Source organism: Pelobates fuscus, chromosome 2 (assembly GCF_036172605.1).
Source record: "Pelobates fuscus isolate aPelFus1 chromosome 2, aPelFus1.pri, whole genome shotgun sequence".
Taxonomy (NCBI): domain Eukaryota; kingdom Metazoa; phylum Chordata; class Amphibia; order Anura; family Pelobatidae; genus Pelobates; species Pelobates fuscus.
The window spans coordinates 341,956,194-341,975,323 of record NC_086318.1 but is presented as its reverse complement, the minus strand read 5'-3'; the positions used below and the strand labels follow the sequence as shown (position 1 = coordinate 341,975,323).

The following is a 19,130-nucleotide window of genomic DNA, read 5'->3' as shown; positions in this document are numbered from 1 at the left end:
GTTGTCCCACAAACTGAGCACCTCGTATCATACTATCTAGAACAAGTGATAGCCTCTAATCCCCAGTAGGACCAGAACCTCCCTGATTATAGATGCAGAGTTCAGCAACCAGTAGTCCTATATTAAAATGTAGTAACCGTACTAAAGGTGTAGAGAGCATAGAATATGCTGTGTTGTATTTGGTGAGGTAGTATAGAATTGAAATTGTAGGCGACTTCGGAAAACCGAAACTTATTAATATGAGAATAGGAATACACCAGACGAGCATCTGGAAGCATACTGGATTGTAAAAATGAATGCAGAAATTACATTGATTTAAGTAAACCATACATAGAGCATTAGCAGATATAATCCTGATACGTGTAGTTGAGATACCTATATACGTAATATTATGATGACAATTATTCTCCAGCAATGTACATCATACTCCAGTAATTCAGCAATTTAACTTATACTTTTAGAACAACCACTAGAGGTCAGTATTTGCATTCGCATAATCATAATGCATGGTGCAGAATAGTTTTGTATGAATTTGAGAACCGTGTGGTTTAAAATTGTTGCTCGAATTTTGCACTAAACGCTCTATCCGGCCACGGGGCTTTCGTGCTGACTTGGTTACATTTACACGAAAGGGGAGCGTTCGTTGAAGAATAAACAAACGGCTCCCCGACCCAGCAAGTGAAATCATGCGAAAGCCATTCGTATGAATGGCCGAAACGGAATATGAAACATATGAAAATACAACTAGAGGTCTAGAGGTCGAAAAGCTTGCGAACAAATAGAACAAAACCGTTCACAAGTTTTAAATGAACCAACATTAATACGAAATAACATCCGAAAAGATGTGTGCGAAAGGATTTAAGCAGCGAGATAGCTCTGAACCGTAGTGACTGGGTGGAACTCCGACCATGTCGCAATGTTTAGTTCAGTATCTTACGGTTTTGGAGTTTTAAGAGGAGTCAATCCTTTATGTAGAGGAAACCAGCATATACAGGTAATACCACATGGAAATCATGTAAGTTTGCAAGATAGCGACTTACATGTGACCAAGAGTAGCCACATGCAAGAACGGTATGGAGTAAGGTAAGGAGTTCCTTTAAGTAGGGTAATCATGCCCCTCCCACATTTACAGGCAAAAGCATTAATACACACACATATACACACACACACACAAACAATATAACCCTGATATACTGACCTCTACTTTCTCAGGTTTTCCAAATTCAATCATTGCTTGATTAATCGTCACCTCCTTATTTTGCATTGAAAACAGAATTTCATGGAATATCTGGATTGCCCAATTTGTTCCTGTACAACAAAACAAAAAAATATAACAAGTAAGTTAAATCACTTAAAAACCCTAGATGGGGGTTGGGAGCCTAGCTGTTGAGCACAGCAGACGTGGGGACTCTGTGCTCCTGAATCCTGAGCCCAACAATGGAACCCACCCAAGGGCATTACCTGAACCCTGGCTCTCGGCTGCACAAACTGACACTTTAATCAAGCCTGTAGCACGGCGGAAGCCTGGAAACCTTTGCTAAGGCCTACTGGGATGAGACTGTGGAGAGGCGGCCGGTCTCCTTGTCTCCAAACCTCGGGCCCGACCTCGCAGCTATCCTACCCCTCCCCCCTTTGGACCGGCGGGGGTTATCCCGGTCCCCACTGGCATACCTGGGGTGACCTGCCCTGCGCTCGCCCTGATCTGATCGTAATCAAGCTAAAATCCAACCACGTGGCACACGCAAGATGGCGACTGCCCTGTCTCCTGATAATGGAGCACTGTACCAGCCTCAACCACCACAACGCAGCTCCCTACAGCAAACCCTGCAAAAACTGGATGAAATATTCCAGGGCTTCTGGGCGCGCCTGCAAGACCGGGCACGAGCAGCCAAGCCGGAACGCGGTATGTCTGAGCTGAGAAGCAACCTGCCGAAGCAGGGCAGGCCTCCCCGGGACAAATGCACACCACATGTTCCGGCTCACTCTGCCACCCGCCCGCAAGCACGGAAAATCCCTAGAGGCAATCCCTCCTCAAACCCTCCAACACTGTGGGCGACCGCCCGTCGACGACGGACTTCACTACCTAGATCCCGCACTCGCTACCCTGGGAACAGGGACTCTGCTACTAGATATACCCTAATCCAAGGAACTGGGAAGCAGGCCCACATCACTGCTGGGAATTGGAGGGAAGACCCACGCAGGCAAGACACGGCAGATACTCACCCGATGCACAACGCCACCTGGGGGAACAACAACATACCAGCAGCTGGGGTGGGCTAGGTGACTCCCGAGATTTCTGAGTTAACTATCCTATTCATGCCGACCTACTCCCTGTTAGACAGCCTAGTACAGTTGATTTTACCAGTGCCTCATTATTTTTGGTTCTGCCTAATGTGTCCCCTAGCGTACCTCTATGATGCCTCTTTTAACGTGACATATACCTTAGTGCCAACATGATCTTCTCTGTTTTAACAATCACTACGTCTACTATCTACCAAGCCTGAATACAACTGTTTAATCATAAGATAGCAGGTAGCTCAGAATTGTTACCTGATCTGCCATCACTAGCCCATGCCGACTGGTGACATTTCATGCAAATATAATCATCTATCGTATAAGCTGTGTTTGAAGCCTTGACTAGCTAAACAATTACTGCTAAATGTTGAACAACTATGTTTTTCATATTATAAAATGTGCAAGTTTTTCCTGAGTGCCACGATGCATAAACGCTGCCCATACAAACCAAGCATTCTCAGGTCATAGCTGTATACCTAAGCAAACTCGGACTGTTTATTCTAAAAACGCATTGCTCTGTCTTTTCAACAACTATGTCATTTAGCGTACTTGATGTGCTTGCCAATGCTGTTGGGGCACGGCGAGTTATTCTGTTATATGTCATACATTGCACACAAAAAAAAAAAAACCCTAGATGGGGATATTACAGGCTCCCTAAAGCTCACAACAGCAATGTGTATATTTGTGCTAAGTTCGGTTTGCAAAGAAACAAATGTGCCAGTAATGCTGTGCACACACACAACTGCCAGAATTGGCAGGCTCAGGGAAAATAAATAAATCAGGAGGTAGAGGTGTGTGCATATGACACAATTAGTATCACAAACAAATGCCAACACGGTCCTAATTTTGCTAGGTCCATCCAACGTTTTTGTGTCTTGCCCTTCAAAAATAGGTCTCTGGGACCTGTGCTGCATTCTGAAGTCTACCCAGAAGTTTATTCTGCCAAGCAGAATGCAGGATCCTAGAGAGGACAGGCCACTTCAGCCATGCACAGAGCATTTCAATTGCACTGGTTGAAACTAGAAGCCCAGCATATTACCCTCTTAACGAGGAAAATATTTTATGCATATGGCAATAAGTCTGGGGAAACTGTGAGTTAATACTAATATTTACTCAGTTATCTCCCCCCAGCGATGGTGCTGGATATGCCCTTTACTGAGGAGGAATGGATGATGGCAGTAAAATCCACCCCTGTTGGCAAGAGTCCTGGTGCAGACGATTTTTCAACTCGCGATTATAAAACCTGTCTGAGACTTTTAAGTTCACATTTCCTCTGCACTTCACTAATGTTTCTCCCAAGATGCCCATTGCACCACCAACATTAAGTGCCTTTTTATTGCTAGTATTCCTAAACCTGTGAAAGATTTAATGGTATGTGGTTGTTACAGACCCATCTCACTAATCAACACAGACGTAACATTATTTGCAAAAATGATAGACCTTCGCCGCAAGCCCCTATTACCTGGAATTCTCTACTATTATCAGGCTGGGTTTGCGATAGATAAGGAAGCTTGTGACAACACAATGATCAAATTATGGAGTGTACTCAGGTTTTGGGTAATAGACCACTAACGGTCTGTATGTGTGTATGTATGTCTTGTGTATGTCTGTATGTATGTATGTGTCTTTGTATGTATGTATGTGTCTTTGTATGTGTGTCTTGTGTGTGTGTGTATATGTATGTGTGCCTCTCTGTTATAGTGGGCTATAGTAAATAATAGTAAGTGGGCTACCTAGCTCAGCCTTCCTACTGGGCATTGCTATAAGGAAGGTTAAAAAATAGAAAAAAGTGGGGGAAAAAAGTGGGAAGGGGAATTGAGGAGGGAGAGGAGGGGAGCTGACGCACAGATGAGAAATCATATTATGCGCAAACAGAGAAGTCGTCTGAATATCACCGATAGAGGAGACCTTTGTTTGTTCCTTATGAAAATCGAGCCAGATATCAAATATTTAGTCTCGCAGCATCAACCTCAAGGATCTCATTAATCACTAGTAAAGGTAATTTTAATTTACTTTATTGTTTTCTCATTAAACTTTATAAAGTTAAAAAAAACATTATAAACATGCATTAAGTAGAAAAAAAAAAAAAGATAAATGTACGTACATTTATTTTTTAAAAAACACCCTCCTTTCTAAAAAAATATTCCGCACTTGCACGAAAACTGGTGGACGGTAAGGAAATTTTTCCATCAAGAAAGATGAATTAGTGGGCGGTAGGTAGAAAAAGGTTGATTACCACTGATGTACATGATAGTATAGCTAGGACCTCGACTCAAGTGTCCTATTTACAACAGTACTGACCACATTTTCCTTAGTTCCCTGCTGGGATTATTTCCCTTTCTTTTTCAGTCATCTGTTATTAATGAAGTTATTGCAATAGATCTACAATTTATGTATACTACTATTTTATTACAAGTCTGTATACATCTCTCGCATTCTATTATGCTATACGAAGCACTGGACTATCAAAAAAAAAAAAAATAAGTAAAAAGTAATATGTTGCCGCAATCTACTGCCATTTTTATTTGACAGTGAGGCCAGCTCTGAAAGTACTAGAGATGCAGGCCATTGTACGTCAGAGCCTTTTAATGCTCCATAGGTCTCACATGACTGTGTGACGTCATGCACGCACGTTCAGGGATCACATGATTTGTCAGACGTTCTTAGGCTATTTAAACATTTTTTCTTTTTTTTTTTTCCTTAGTGCCTTGTCGTGGTTTCCATTTTGGTTATCTGAGAGCACGTTGTATTTCTATTAATTCCTGTGTAATTTGACCTTTGGCTTGTCTAGCCTTTTACATACACATGGTTTCCCTGACCTCGCCCTTATTAACATTATTAACATTAAATCCGGACATTCTTAGGTCTGGTAATACGCTTTAGGGTTTCTTTGTTTTATTATTCTGTTACTTAAGTTCTGCGTGTTGGGCATTAAGATTATTCTGACATCTCCTCAGAGATTAAGCAATTTATATATGTAATGAGGAATAGGGCAGCATGTCAAACTCAAAGGCTAGCACGGGCCACATAAACAAAGTTTAAGTGGGCCGCAAAAAAACAAAACCTTACATTCTCAGAAACTTAGGTTTGTTTTGAAAAGTACAGTACAAAAAAAAACAAACAATACAGCGTCACCCTCTATACTAAATCCCAGTACCCCCTCTACTAAACACAGCCCTTAGCCAACAAGCAGACTCCACTCACAATGCCGCTGTCAATATGCGACTCCGGAGTCCAGCCTCTGATATACCCCAATGGCGCCGTCCGCATCCTGTGCCAAATGGATCCTCCCCTACTATTTGAAAACCTGTGAAGATGGAGCACGTTGATGTCATGTCAGAATGTGACGTGACGTGGCATTGAGTGCCTCCATGCCCCTCCAGGTCCTCCACTGTTCAGCCGCGCCTATCGCAACACTGACCAACACTCACTGACAGGCACAAACACCAACATCATTTGATTTATTGCTCCTTACCTTTGTGAGCTAGTGTGGGGCCTCTCCCTGATATTCTCTCAGGAGCTCAGTCTTCCTGCTCCCTCACGTGCGCAGTTTAGTGGTGCCGGAATTACGTCATCACTACAAACGGCACACGCGAGGGAGCAGTGAGGAGCAGGTAGACTGAGTTCCCTTGCTGCCACCAGGGACCTCTCCTCCCCAGCCAGGTAAATTTGGCAGAGTAGGCACCTGCAATGTGGTGAGAGCAGGTGCCTACTCTGCTTTAGTAAGCATGGCAAACGCACGGGTTGCAGGGCCACAAAAATATTCATTGTGGGCTGTAGGCTGCGAGTTTGACATGCTTCCCCTGGGGGGTTAAGTGCTAAACAAATAATACCATAAACACATGCTTGTGAAAAACACGCTACACTTCCTTTGTGTTCTCCTTAACAAACACTAAAAAGACAACCAAACAAATACATGTCAGGAGGAAAACTCAAAAAAGTTACCACTCATGTCCACCTGAAAAACACTTACAAATTTATAACTGACAAAAAGGATAAGGCCAATGACAAAGGATAAGGTGAGGCCTGATAGGAAGCAGTTGTTGTTGGGGGATTCTATCATAAGAGGTGTGGAGCTGGACAATAGTGGCCTTGTGAGATGTCTTCCTGGAGCTACTGCTAATAGACAGGAGACGTATTTGTAATATTGTTAAGCAAGCAAAGCAGGAATGGAATTGGATGTACTTGTCCATCTAGGGACAAATGACTTGGCTTGCAATGAAGTTTCAGAGGTAAAGGAAGTTTTTTGCGTTTTTGCCAATGATCAACGGTAGGCTGCTTCCACACTGTCATTCTCTGAAGTTCGGCCTGTGCATCAGTGGTGTATCCTGGTTTTGTGCTGCCCTAGGCATGACAAAACTAAGACGCCCCACCCCCACCCCCGCACCCCGCCTTCTAAATACACAGACACACATACACTAGCTAACAGACATACACACTCACTAACAGACACGCATACATTCTCACTAACAGACAAACACATAGTAACACACTCCCTGACATACACACACTTTTTTATTTTTTTTAAACCAACCCCCCTAGCCTCCTTACCTTTGGCAATATTCCGTCATATTCCAGCTCCCGGCATCACTCTGCGGCGCGCGAGGGAGCTGAGCAGACAGCTCAGTGGAAAGTGCTCCTTCGCCAGCACCGCCCGACCGGATTTTTAGTTAGACATTTGCCCTGGGCGTTTGGGGGCGGCTTTTTTTTGCCTCCCACTGGAAACTGCTGCCCAAGGCAAATGCCTGGTTAGTGAGGTAAACATAGAGTCGGTTTGGGTTATGTTACAATTTGGTAATCACACAGTACCTAGATTTCAGTAAGGCTTTTGACACTGTTGCACATAGAAGGTTTATGAATAAACTGCAATCTCTAAATTTGGATTCAATATTGTTTTAAATACATACTTAAGTTTATAGATCTTTTATTATTTTTTTTCTATTTGACACTTTTTTTTCAGTGTGTGTATGACGAGTGTAGTATATGTGTAAAGGTTTTTTTTTATTTTTTTTATTATGCAATTTTTCAAGGTACAAATACATGACATTCTCTTTACCTTAAATGCAATAATTACAATGGTTACAATGAATACAACTTCACATAGTGCCTGAGGCCCAGAATATAGTATAGTTGTGGGACTTTCGTGTTTGTTGAACGTTCCATTAGCTTACATTTCCATCTTAAGTACAGGTTTAAGTGTCCCATCAGTTTTCATCAATCATATTGGTTTCGGTTCTTTATTATACACGAAATTGACATGTAAGATGGGAGCAATCTATAGTCCTGGGATAGTCCGTCACAGTGCCTAGTCATGTCATGGTGTTTCTTGACTGTGGTTGCGGTCGTTGGTCATGTCTTTAATTGTCCCACAATCTAGGGCACTCTGTGTTACAGCAAAATGAGCTGTTGGGTTTTGGTTGTACCCTTTTTGTTTTGTTTTGTTAACTTAGAATGAACATATATTTTCCCTATAAACTGGGGAGGTAAGGGGGGGGGGGGGGGGATGGTGGGGGGAGAAATGTGTTTTGTTCCCCGAGAATGCGTTGCTTTATTTTTTACGTTGTGATGGGTTTGGTATGCTCCCTCTCTAGTGGGCCATATTGCCCATTTTTATGTGAATTAGTTCTGGGAGTTTCTATGAGCGTCCCACATTTTCCACGCTTCCACCCAAACATTTTGTGGAGCTCTGTATGATCTTGTGGTGCATTCATAGGATTTGATCGTGTCTAGCCGCAGTATGCACTTTTCTATTGTTGGTGGATCTTTTTGCAGCCAGGCTTTAGCTATTGATGTGATTACCATTATGGTGATGTGAAAGATAAGATATTTTAGGGGTTTAGGCAGGTGTGGCGGGATGTGTTGCAGGAGAAAAAATTCTGGTGTTAGCGGTATGTCCGTGCTTCCTATATTTTGTATTAGTGATTGAGCATCTGCCCATATTTTTACTATGGCCGGGCACGTTCACCACATGTGCAGAGCATCTCCCATATCGTGTCCACATCTCCAACATGCCCCTGTGTAGTTTGGGTCGATGTGTTTCAACTTAGTAGGTACCATGTGCCATCTGTAGAGCATTTTTTTTTATTTTTTTTAGACATTTCTATTTGGGATGTGCTGAGCGTTAGGTGTTTATTAGCTGTGAAACTTTTCTGCCAGGCTTCTTCTGGTAATTTTTTCCCTATATCCTTCTCCCACCTTTTTATAAAGCTCATGCTCCCTATCTCTATTGTGGGGGTATAACCATTATAAATTTTGGAGATTATGCCCGGCGGTATTGTAATCGTTCCGCAAATGTGTACCAAAGTTCGCATATTCCCCTTTGTGATATCTGTGGGTGTTGGTCCTCTATGTGTCTTAATCCAAGAGATTATTTGTCTGTGCGCGAATGCTGCCGTGAGAGGGAGGTTAAATTTCCTTTGTAATATGCTGAAAGGGAGTTGTTCGTTTACGTCCGTGAGTTGGTATACGTGTGTCAACCCCCGGCTAGCCCAGTCGCTTATATTTAGCTGTGGTATCAGCATGTCAAAAGATTGGATTAGCATTGTTGGCAGGACTTCTCTATGAAGATTGAGGGCTTTTACATATCTATCCCATTCTTTTAGTGTCAACACGGTCACGGGGAGCATGTTCTGAAGTTTTCGTCTGTGTTGTTTATTTATCCCTGCTATCATAGTGAGTTCATAATCCTCAGTGTATGTGGCCTCCAGATGTACCCAAGCAGGTGGCGTGGCGTGTGAGTGAAACGCAGCTATCAGGGGGCTAATGATAGACGCTCTGTAATATAAGTCTGTTTGGGAGACCCATACCTCCTCTTTTTTTGTGGTAGGTAGAGTATATTTGCTGCCGCCCTAGGCCTTTTATATGTCCATACAAAAGAATTATGTTTTGCGCTTCTTTAATATAGGTGGTTGGTAGTTGTATAGGTAAGGTTCGAAATAAGTACTGAAGCTTGGGGAGACTCATCATTTTTACCGCCGCCACTCTGCCTGTCCAGCATATATATTTGTTTTTCCAGCTCATGAGTTGTTTTTTTATGGTTTGGATAAGTGTGATTTAAATATTTTGTGTGCCTGATTTGTAAATTTGACTCCCAGGAACGTGAGATGATCCTGCCTCCACTCAAAGGCATTGGATTGTTGTAGTTTATTGCCTGTCTCCGGCGTTGAGTGTAAGCACATAGCTTGTGTTTTAGTAATATTTAATTTATAAAACGAACAGGCGCTGTATTTCGTTAGTATTGTGTTGAAAGAGGGGATAGATGTTAGCGGTGTGGTCAATGATAGCATTACATAATCCGCGAACGCTGTTATTTTATATTCTCTCCCACCCTTTATGATGCCTGTAATCGATTTTTCCTCTCTTATAGCTTGTAACAGCGGTTCTAAGGCCAAGATATATAATTTTGGAGACAGTGGGCAACCTTGCCGCGTGCCGTTAGATATACCAAAGGGCTTTGACGCTGTCAGGATCGGGACAGGGATCCAACACGCAGAGTACAAACAGGTGGTAGGTACGTATACCGGACCTTAGAATGGCCGGACTAACGTAAGGAGTAAGTAGAGAATGGTCTAGGAACAAGCCGAGGTCGAGGGAACGAGAGGACAGGTAAGCGAGAGACAAGCAGAGTCAAAGGGTAACAGAGATAAACAGGGTAGTACAAACAACCCGGGTCAGAACCAAAGAGACAACTAGAATACAAGAGCACTGAGTGACTAGACAGGCTAGAACCACGACAGGGCAATGAGCAGATGCCGAAAGCCTTACTTTATACCTTGATTCTAGAGGGTAATCACGCCCCGACGAGTCCTGATTAGTGCTCGGGACTTGACTGACAGGTCGACCCGGGTTGGCGTCATGACGTCGACTACTGAGCGTCGTGTCATATAAGGAAGTGGATCCCTCGCGGTCGGCTTGTAAATGGTCGAGAGAACCGCGAGGAACGGAAGAAACAACCCCTCTGGGAGGATAAACGTCTAAGTCTCTCACCTCCTCTGAGGTAGAGAATACAGGTACCCTGACAGTACCCCCCCTCTCAGAAACGCCCACCGGGCGGAAGGAACCGGGACGAGATGGAAAACGGGAGTGAAAAGCCCTGCGGAGGCGAGGAGCAGCATCCTCCTGAGGTACCCAAGTCCTCTCCTCAGGACCATATCCCTTCCAGTCAATAAGATATTGTAACTTCCCCCGGGAGATTCGAGAATCGATGATGGAGTTGATTTCATACTCCTCCTGACCCTCAACCTGAACAGAGCGAGGAGAGGATATAGTGGAGGAAAATCTGTTACAGACTAGCGGTTTCAGTAAAGAAACATGAAAGGAGTTAGGAATGCGTAAGGCAGCTGGAAGAGCTAGGCGATACGCAACTGGGTTAATTCGAGTCAGAACCCTGTAAGGGCCAATGTAACGAGGAGCGAATTTCATAGAAGGAACCTTCAAACAAATGTTTCTAGTACTCAACCATACCCTATCACCTGGAACAAAAACCGGAGCCGCCCTTCTGTGCTTATCAGCGTGTTTCTTGAACAACATGGAATTATGTAAGAGAATTTGTCGAGTCTGATTCCACAACTTCCTCAAATTGGCAACATGAACATCAACCGACGGTACCCCTTGGGAAGGAGAAAAGCCATAATTCATGAAGAAGGGGCTGGAACGAGTAGAATCACAAACGAGATTATTGTGTGCAAACTCCGCCCAAGGAATCAAACCGACCCAATCGTCCTGGTGTTCAGAAACAAAACAACGCAAATATTGTTCAATCTTTTGATTGGTACGTTCAGCAGCTCCGTTAGACTGAGGGTGATAGGCAGAAGAAAAAATCAATTTGATGCCTAGTTGAGAACAGAAGGATCTCCAAAAACGTGAAACAAATTGGGAACCTCTATCGGAAACAATTTCGGAAGGTATCCCATGTAAGCGAAAAATCTCTCTCGCGAATATCCCCGCCAATTCAGGTGAAGTCGGGAGTTTAGTTAAGGGCACGAAATGAGCCATCTTAGTAAACCTATCAACCACCGTGAGGATCACAGTCTGTTTTTTAGAAACAGGCAAATCTACAATGAAGTCCATAGCCAAACAGGACCATGGTCTCTCTGGAATGTTCAAGGGATGTAACAACCCACATGGAAGCGTATGAGGTTGCTTAGTCTTCATACAGACCTCACATGCTCCGATGAAATCCCTAATATCCTTCCGTAAAGAAGGCCACCAGAAATCTTTAGAGATCAAGGAACAGGTCTTGCGAATACCCGGATGCCCAGCCGCCTTACTGTTGTGAAAACACTAAGAGTTCCAGTTGGAGTTCAGGAGGAACGAAATGCCTTGCCCCAGGAGTCTGTCTAGGCGCCAGATGCTGCAACTTCATGATCTGACCAAGCAACGGAGAGTGAATCTTAAGACTCGTGTTGGCGATAATATTGCACCTGGGTACTATAGAAGACAAAACCGGCTCAGATATCGCAGAAGGTTCATATTGTCGAGACAAAGCATCGGCTTTAGAATTCTTAGAACCAGGTCTATAAGTGAGCACGTAATTGAAATGCGTGAGGAATAAAGACCAACGAGCTTGCCTGGAGGACAAGCGCTTGGCCTCCCCAATATAGGACAGGTTCTTGTGGTCTGTCAAAATAGTAACAGGATGTAAGGTGCCCTCCAATAAATGTCTCCACTCCTTTAAAGCCATGATAACTGCTAGTAGTTCCCTGTCACCAATGTCATATCTGCTCTCAGGACCTGATAGTTTCTTGGAAAAAAAAACACATGGATGTAAGGGCTTATCCACACCTAACCTTTGGGACAGGATAGCACCTATACCTGTCTCTGAGGCGTCTACCTCGAGTAGGAAAGGCAGAGTCGTATCAGGGTGAACTAAAATTGGTGCAGAAGCAAACAGTTCCTTGAGTGTTTTGAAGGCAAGAAGGGCTTCAGTAGACCAGTTCTTAGTGTCAGCCCCCTGTCTGGTCATATTGGTAATAGGAGCTATAATTGAAGAGTAACCCTTAATGAAGCGCCTATAATAGTTGGAGAATCCAATAAACCTCTGAATGGCCTTGAGGCCCCTGGGTAAAGGCTAATCCAAAATGGACTGGAGCTTATCCGGGTCCATCTTAAACCCTTCCCCAGAAATCACATAACCAAGAAAGTTTATTTGGGATTGGTCAAAGCTGCATTTCTCCAATTTGCAGTACAGGCCATGTTGAAGAAGCTTGCGCAATACCCTTCTGACTTGTCTGTGGTGAGTCTCAATCTCTCTAGAGTGTATAAGTATATCATCCAGATATACAATAACGCAGTCATGTTGAAATTCCCTAAGAACTTCATTGATCAGGTCCTGAAATACTGCCGGTGCATTACAGAGGCCAAAAGGCATTACTGTGTATTCATAGTGCCCATAACGGGTATTGAACGCAGTCATCCACTCGTGTCCCTGCTGAATTCTCACCAAGTTATACGCCCCTCTGAGATCTAACTTGGTGAAAATCTTGGAGCCTTTTAGACGATCAAAGAGCTCGGTAATCAAAGGAATTGGGTAGGCATTTCTAATGGTTATTTTGTTCAAACCTCGATAATCAATGCAAGGTCTTAGTGTACCATCCTTCTTTTTAACAAAAAAAAACCCAGCCCCGGCAGGAGAGGAGGATCTCCTAATGAATCCTTTTTCAAGGTTCTCACGAATATACTCCTCTAAGACTAAGTTCTCTTTAGTGGACAAAGGATATACATTACCCCTGGGGGGCATAGTACCAGGTAGTAGATTAATCTTACAATCAAAAGACCTGTGTGGAGGTAAAGTATCAGCATTCTTTTTGTCAAATACTGCCTTTAAATCCAGGTACAGGGGCGGTATTTGTACCTCTGTAGAGTAGGTAGAATTAATCGGTGTGTTAACTGCGCAAAGCGGTGACACTGTCCGTAAGCACCTGTCCTGACAACCCTGACCCCATGAGATTATCTCCCCTAATTCCCAATCAATAATAGGGTTATGTTTTTTTAACCAAGGGTACCCCAGGACTATGGGAACAGAAGGAGAAGAAATAAGCAATAAAGATATGTCTTCCTCGTGTAAGATACCAACAGTTAATTTAACGGGTATGGTTTCACGGAAAATAACAGGCTCAACTAAAGGTCTACCATCTATGGCCTCAACGGCCAAGGGTGTCTCCCTTAACTGGGATGGGATAGCGTGTTTGGTAACAAAAACTTGGTCGATAAAGCTCTCAGCAGCTCCGGAATCTATCAATGCCATAGTTTCTAGTACTCCCTTCTCCCAAGTTAAAGAAACGGGTAGCAGAAGCCTGTGATCTTTATAATTAAGATTAGAGGACAAAATAGAAACACCCAAGGCCTGTCCTCTAGAGAAACTTAGGTGCGAGCGTTTCCCGAGCGATTAGGACAATTTAGGCGTAAATGACCTCTGACTCCACAGTACATACACAACCCCTCCCTTCTCCTGTACTGTCTCTCCTCTTCTGAGAGGCGAGTATTGCCTATCTGCATAGGTTCTGGAAAAAGTGAGGTTGTGGATTCAGAACTTTGAAATGAAGGAGCTAGTTTAAAGGAAGGTCTACGGTTTCTCTCTCGAGTGTTCTGCCTCTCTCTTAAACGTTCGTCAATGCGAGAAATAAAAGAAATTAAATCCTCCAAATTTTCAGGAAGCTCTCTAGTAGCAACCTCGTCAAGGATTATGTCTGATAACCCGTTTAAAAATATATCTATATAAGCCTGTTCATTCCACTTAACCTCTGCCGCCAAGGACCTAAACTCTAGTGCATAATCCACAAGTGTTCGGTTTTCTTGTCTAAGGCGCAACAGTAATCTAGCTGCATTGACCTTTCTACCTGGAGGGTCAAAAGTTCTTCTGAAAGCAGCTACAAAGGCATTATAATTATATACTAACGGATAATCATTTTCCCACAATGGATTGGCCCATCTCAAAGCTTTCTCAACAAGTAATGTGATAATAAATCCAACCTTCGCCCTATCTGTAGGATAGGAGCGGGGTTGTAATTCGAAATGGATACCTATTTGGTTTAAGAAACCACGACACTTCTCTGGAGAACCACCATAACGTACAGGTGGAGTGATACGGGAAGAAGCACCTACAGTGGCTACCTCTAGACCTGAACTCACAGGAGAGATAGAAGTATTACGCATCTCCTCTGGTTGATTACTAGAACGAGATAGTAACGCCTGTAGTGCTAGAGCCATCTGGTCCATTCTGTGATCCATGGCGTCGAACCTAGAGTCAGAAGGACCAACCTGAGTGTTTGTACCTGCAGGATCCATTGGCCCTGTCGTAATGTCAGGATCGGGACAGGGATCCAACACGCAGAGTACAAACAGGTGGTAGGTACGTATACCGGACCTTAGAATGGCCGGACTAACGTAAGGAGTAAGTAGAGAATGGTCTAGGAACAAGCCGAGGTCGAGGGAACGAGAGGAAATGGCAAGCGAGAGACAAGCCGAGTCAAAGGGTAACAGAGATAAACAGGGTAGTACAAACAAGCCGGGTCAGAACCAAAGAGACAACTAGAATACAAGAGCACTGAGTGACTAGACAGGCTAGAACCACGACAGGGCAATGAGCAGATGCCGAAAGCCTTACTTTATACTTTGATTCTAGAGGGTAATCACGCCCCCGACGAGTCCTGATTAGTGCTCGGGACTTGACTGACAGGTCGACCCGGGTTGGCGTCATGACGTCGACTACTGAGCGTCGCGTCATATAAGGAAGTGGATCCCTCGCGGTTGGCTTGTAAATGGCCGAGAGAACCGCGAGGAACGGAAGAAACAACCCCTCTGGGAGGATAAACGTCTAAGTCTCTCACCTCCTCTGAAACTGCTATGTTTTCAGCTGCAGGGTTAAAACGAGAGAGACCTGGCACCCAGACCACTTCATTGAGCTGATGTGATCTGGGTGTCTGTAGTGGTCCTTTAAGTGTATGTGTTTATGCATGCACTGGCGTACATACCGCGGTCGCACGGGTCGCAGCCCTGCGACCAGGTGCCCGCCGCCATGTGTTGCGGCCCCAGCCTGCGCAGAGCAAGCGCGCGCGCGGGGGGGGGGCCCGGATCAGTTTTCGCACCGGGGCCCCATGGGTTGTGTGTACGCCACTGCACACAGCCCCGTTTCATGTCCTCCAGGAATACTCTTCTTTTGTGAGGGGAGTTAAGTCCCCTCACGTTATGGGTTCGTGTTTTCATACTAAATTGGGAGAGTAAGGAAGTGCTTGTGGTTTTCTAAATATTTATGGGCGGTTATGGTGCATTTTTGAGGCTTTAATTTCCCTGGTTTAGCATATTGCCAGTGTGGTTGAGTCGAGTGTACCAAATGTTTACATCGGAATACGTCAGATATAACAATGGCGGTTTTCTCTGGGGGGTAAGAGAGGTGGGTGGGGAGGAAGTGACCGGGTGGGGCAAAACTTGGATATTTACAATGCGCCCCAAACGGGGACATGGCGCCAACTGATGGGGACATGGGGGGTAGATATCTAGATATCTATACGGGTGGCTAACTGCCATAACATTATCTTTACGTAGATTAGGACCTGTATACACTGTGGGTTTACTGTGTAGCGACCCGTACAAGTTTCTATGTGATCTCCATGAGACCTCCCCTATTAAACATTTCACATGCTATTAGTGCACATTTGGTTATTTCGACATGCAGGTATAAATTAACAGAATATAAACCAACCGAATATGGTAACCTGTGATATATTGTGATATTCTAACGAACAAGCTCAGCCCTCCACTTTAAAAAACACCCAGGCTCCCAGACTTGGAGTTTTAAAATCCTCAGACTAGGTCACTAAGTGCAGCGCCCTGTTGTTCTGTATAATGGTTCCTATGCGATCCTCTGCGCCAATGACATCGCAAATAGCAGTTAATTGCCATTTACCATGCAGTTGTGAGTGTAAGCATATCCCCCCTTATACTGAAAGCTAGCATATCCAATTATACAGATCCTTTCTCCTTGCAGGGTAATTCTCACATTCTGTCTCTCTGTCTAAGTTACATACATTTGCAGAATCACATTTATACGTTACATGAGATTTGGCAATTATACAGTAGGTTGATTGCTGTCTTGACACCCGTGTTCTGATCATGGGGTACATTTCTGAGATTTAGATCAGTAGATGCTCCAAATTAGTGTACGGTGGAGTCTGCAGAATCAGCTGAAAGCGTAAGTCCCTGGGGCTGCAAAGTCAATTGATACCTGTGTGCTGTTTGTCCATGTCGCGATTTAGATGGCGGGTGAGCGGTATTATCAAAGAGGTCTCCTGAAGTTGGAGGCATTTCGTATGCCTATATCTTGATCAGATTCATGCTTGTCGGGTCAACTCCTTTTTTCTCTCAGCGGGGGTCACGCCTGGTCGGCGCCGCTTTCCATTCTACCTGTAGCCGTCGAGAGGGCGTTTTTGCTTTTTCCAGTGTATTTTCTATCATCCCCCATGTTTGGAGCAACCTTGCCCCTTCTTCTGGGGAGGAAACCGTATGTAGAGTGCCTTCCTTGGAGATGATCATTTTCGTGGGGAAGCCCCATCTAAATCTCAGTCCATTAACTCGCACTTTGTCCGCAATGTGTGCAAAATCCTTCCTTCTTCTCAATGTGTTGGCAGATAAGTCGGCGAACAGTTTCACCGTGGGGTAATCTTGATGTGGCATCGCTTTGTTTCTGCTTGTGCGGAGAGCGATTTCTTTAACATGGAAGTAGTGAAGTTTCGTGAGTACATCTCGTGGGATGGTATCAGGTAGGCAGGCCCGTCGCTAGCCGACAGGCAAAACAAGCAACTGCTTGGGGCCCCGAGCTGGCCCGGGGCCCCACGCAGAGCCGGCAGGGGCATGCGGTCCTGGGGTGCCCGGACTGCTCAGGTCGTCCGGGCCCCACATTCAGTGGGAACATACCGGGTCGCAGGGGGCCCTGCGACCCCGGTATGTTCCCACTGGGCCAGCCTCTTCTCCTGGGGGGCCCAGCAGCCGGTCACCTCAGGGCCCCCCAGAGGCTGGCCCTGCTGACACCCGGCGGGCGCGTGAGGGAGAACTCTCCTCTGAGTGCTTCCTCTTCAGCTCCCTCGCGCACCGTACTGATGCCGGAGCCGGAAGATGACGTCATCTTCCGGCTCTGGCATCAGTATTCGGCGCGTGAGGGAGCTGAAGAGGAAGCACTCAGCCAGGGAGAGTGCTCCCTCGCGCGCCTGCCGGGTGTCAGGGACAGCCAGTTGGGGGAGGACATTTCAGTGAGTGGGGGAGAGGGAGAAAATTTGAGTGGGTGGGGGGGGGGGGGGGGAGAAGAAAATTTGAGTGGGTGGGGGGGGAGAGGGAGAAAATTTGAGTGGGTGGAGGGGGAGAGGGAGAAAATTTGAGTGGGTGGAGGGGGGAGGGAGAAAATTTGAGTGGGTGGAGGGGGGAGGGAGGAAATTTGAGGGAGTGGGGGGGCGAGGGAGAAAATTTGAGTGGGTGGGGGGGCGAGGGAGGAAATTTGAGGGAGTGGGGGGGCGAGGGAGGACATTTGAGTGGGTGGGGGGGCGAGGGAGGACATTTGAGGGAGTGGGGGGGCGAGGGAGGACATTTGAGGGAGTGGGGGGAGGGAGGACATTTGAGGGAGTGGGGGGGAGGGAGGACATTTGAGGGAGTGGGGGGGAGAGGGAGGGAGGAAAATTGAGGGAGTGGGGGGGGAGAGGGAGGGAGGGAGGAAATTTGAGGGAGTGGGGGGGAGAGGGAGGGAGGAAATTTGAGGGAGTGGGGGGGGGAGAGGGAGGGAGGAAATTTGAGGGAGTGGGGGGGAGAGGGAGGGAGGAAATTTGAGGGAGTGGGGGGGAGAGGGAGGGAGGAAATTTGAGGGAGTGGGGGGGAGAGGGAGGGAGGACATTTGAGGGAGTGGGGGGGAGGGAGGACATTTGAGGGAGTGGGGGGGAGAGGGAGGGAGGAAAATTGAGGGAGTGGGGGGGGGAGAGGGAGGGAGGGAGGAAATTTGAGGGAGTGGGGGGGGAGAGGGAGGGAGGAAATTTGAGGGAGTGGGGGGGAGAGGGAGGGAGGAAATTTGAGGGAGTGGGGGGGGAGAGGGAGGGAGGAAATTCGATGGGGGGGAGAGGGAGGGAGGAAATTCGATGGGGGGGAGAGGGAGGGAGGAAATTCGATGGGGGGGAGGGAGAGGTAGGAATTTGAGGGGGGAGAGGAAGGGAGGACATTTGAGGGAGGGGGGAGAGGACATTTGAGGGAGAGGACATTTGAGGGAGAGGACATTTGAGGGAGAGGACATTTGAGGGAGAGGACATTTGAGGGAGAGGACATTTGAGGGAGAGGACATTTGAGGGAGAGGACATTTGAGGGAGAGGACATTTGAGGGAGAGGACATTTGAGGGAGAGGACATTTGAGGGGGGGAGAGGAAGGAAATTTGAGGGGGGGAGAGGAAGGAAATTTGAGGGGGGAGAGGAAGGAAATTGGAGGGGGGGAGAGGAAGGAAATTGGAGGGGGGGAGAGGAAGGAAATTGGAGGGGGGGAGAGGAAGGAAATTGGAGGGGGGGAGAGGAAGGAAATTGGAGGGGGGGGAGAGGAAGGAAATTGGAGGGGGGGGAGAGGAAGGAAATTGGAGGGGGGGAGAGGAAGGAAATTGGAGGGGGGGAGAGGAAGGAAATTGGAGGGGGGGGGGGAGAGGAAGGAAATTGGAGGGGGAGGGGAGAGGAAGGAAATTGGAGGGGGAGAAGAAGGAAATTGGAGGGGGGGAGAAGGCAATGAGAGGGAGGGGGAGAAGAAGGAAATTGGAGGGGGGGAGAAGAAGGAAATTGGAGGGGGGGGAGAAGAAGGAAATTGGAGGGGGGGGAGAAGAAGG

At 46.0% G+C, this 19,130-nt stretch overlaps 1 protein-coding gene across 1 annotated transcript in view; it reads right to left on the bottom strand.

Moving 5' to 3' along the window:
- Window positions 1-19,130, bottom strand: part of LOC134587313 (sulfotransferase 6B1-like) — a 51,087-nt gene that overhangs the window by 22,643 nt on the left and 9,314 nt on the right. The window contains exon 2 of the mRNA XM_063443600.1: window positions 1,199-1,308. Coding sequence (XP_063299670.1) covers window positions 1,199-1,308 — 110 coding nt within the window. The remainder of the gene's footprint in view (window positions 1-1,198; window positions 1,309-19,130) is intronic.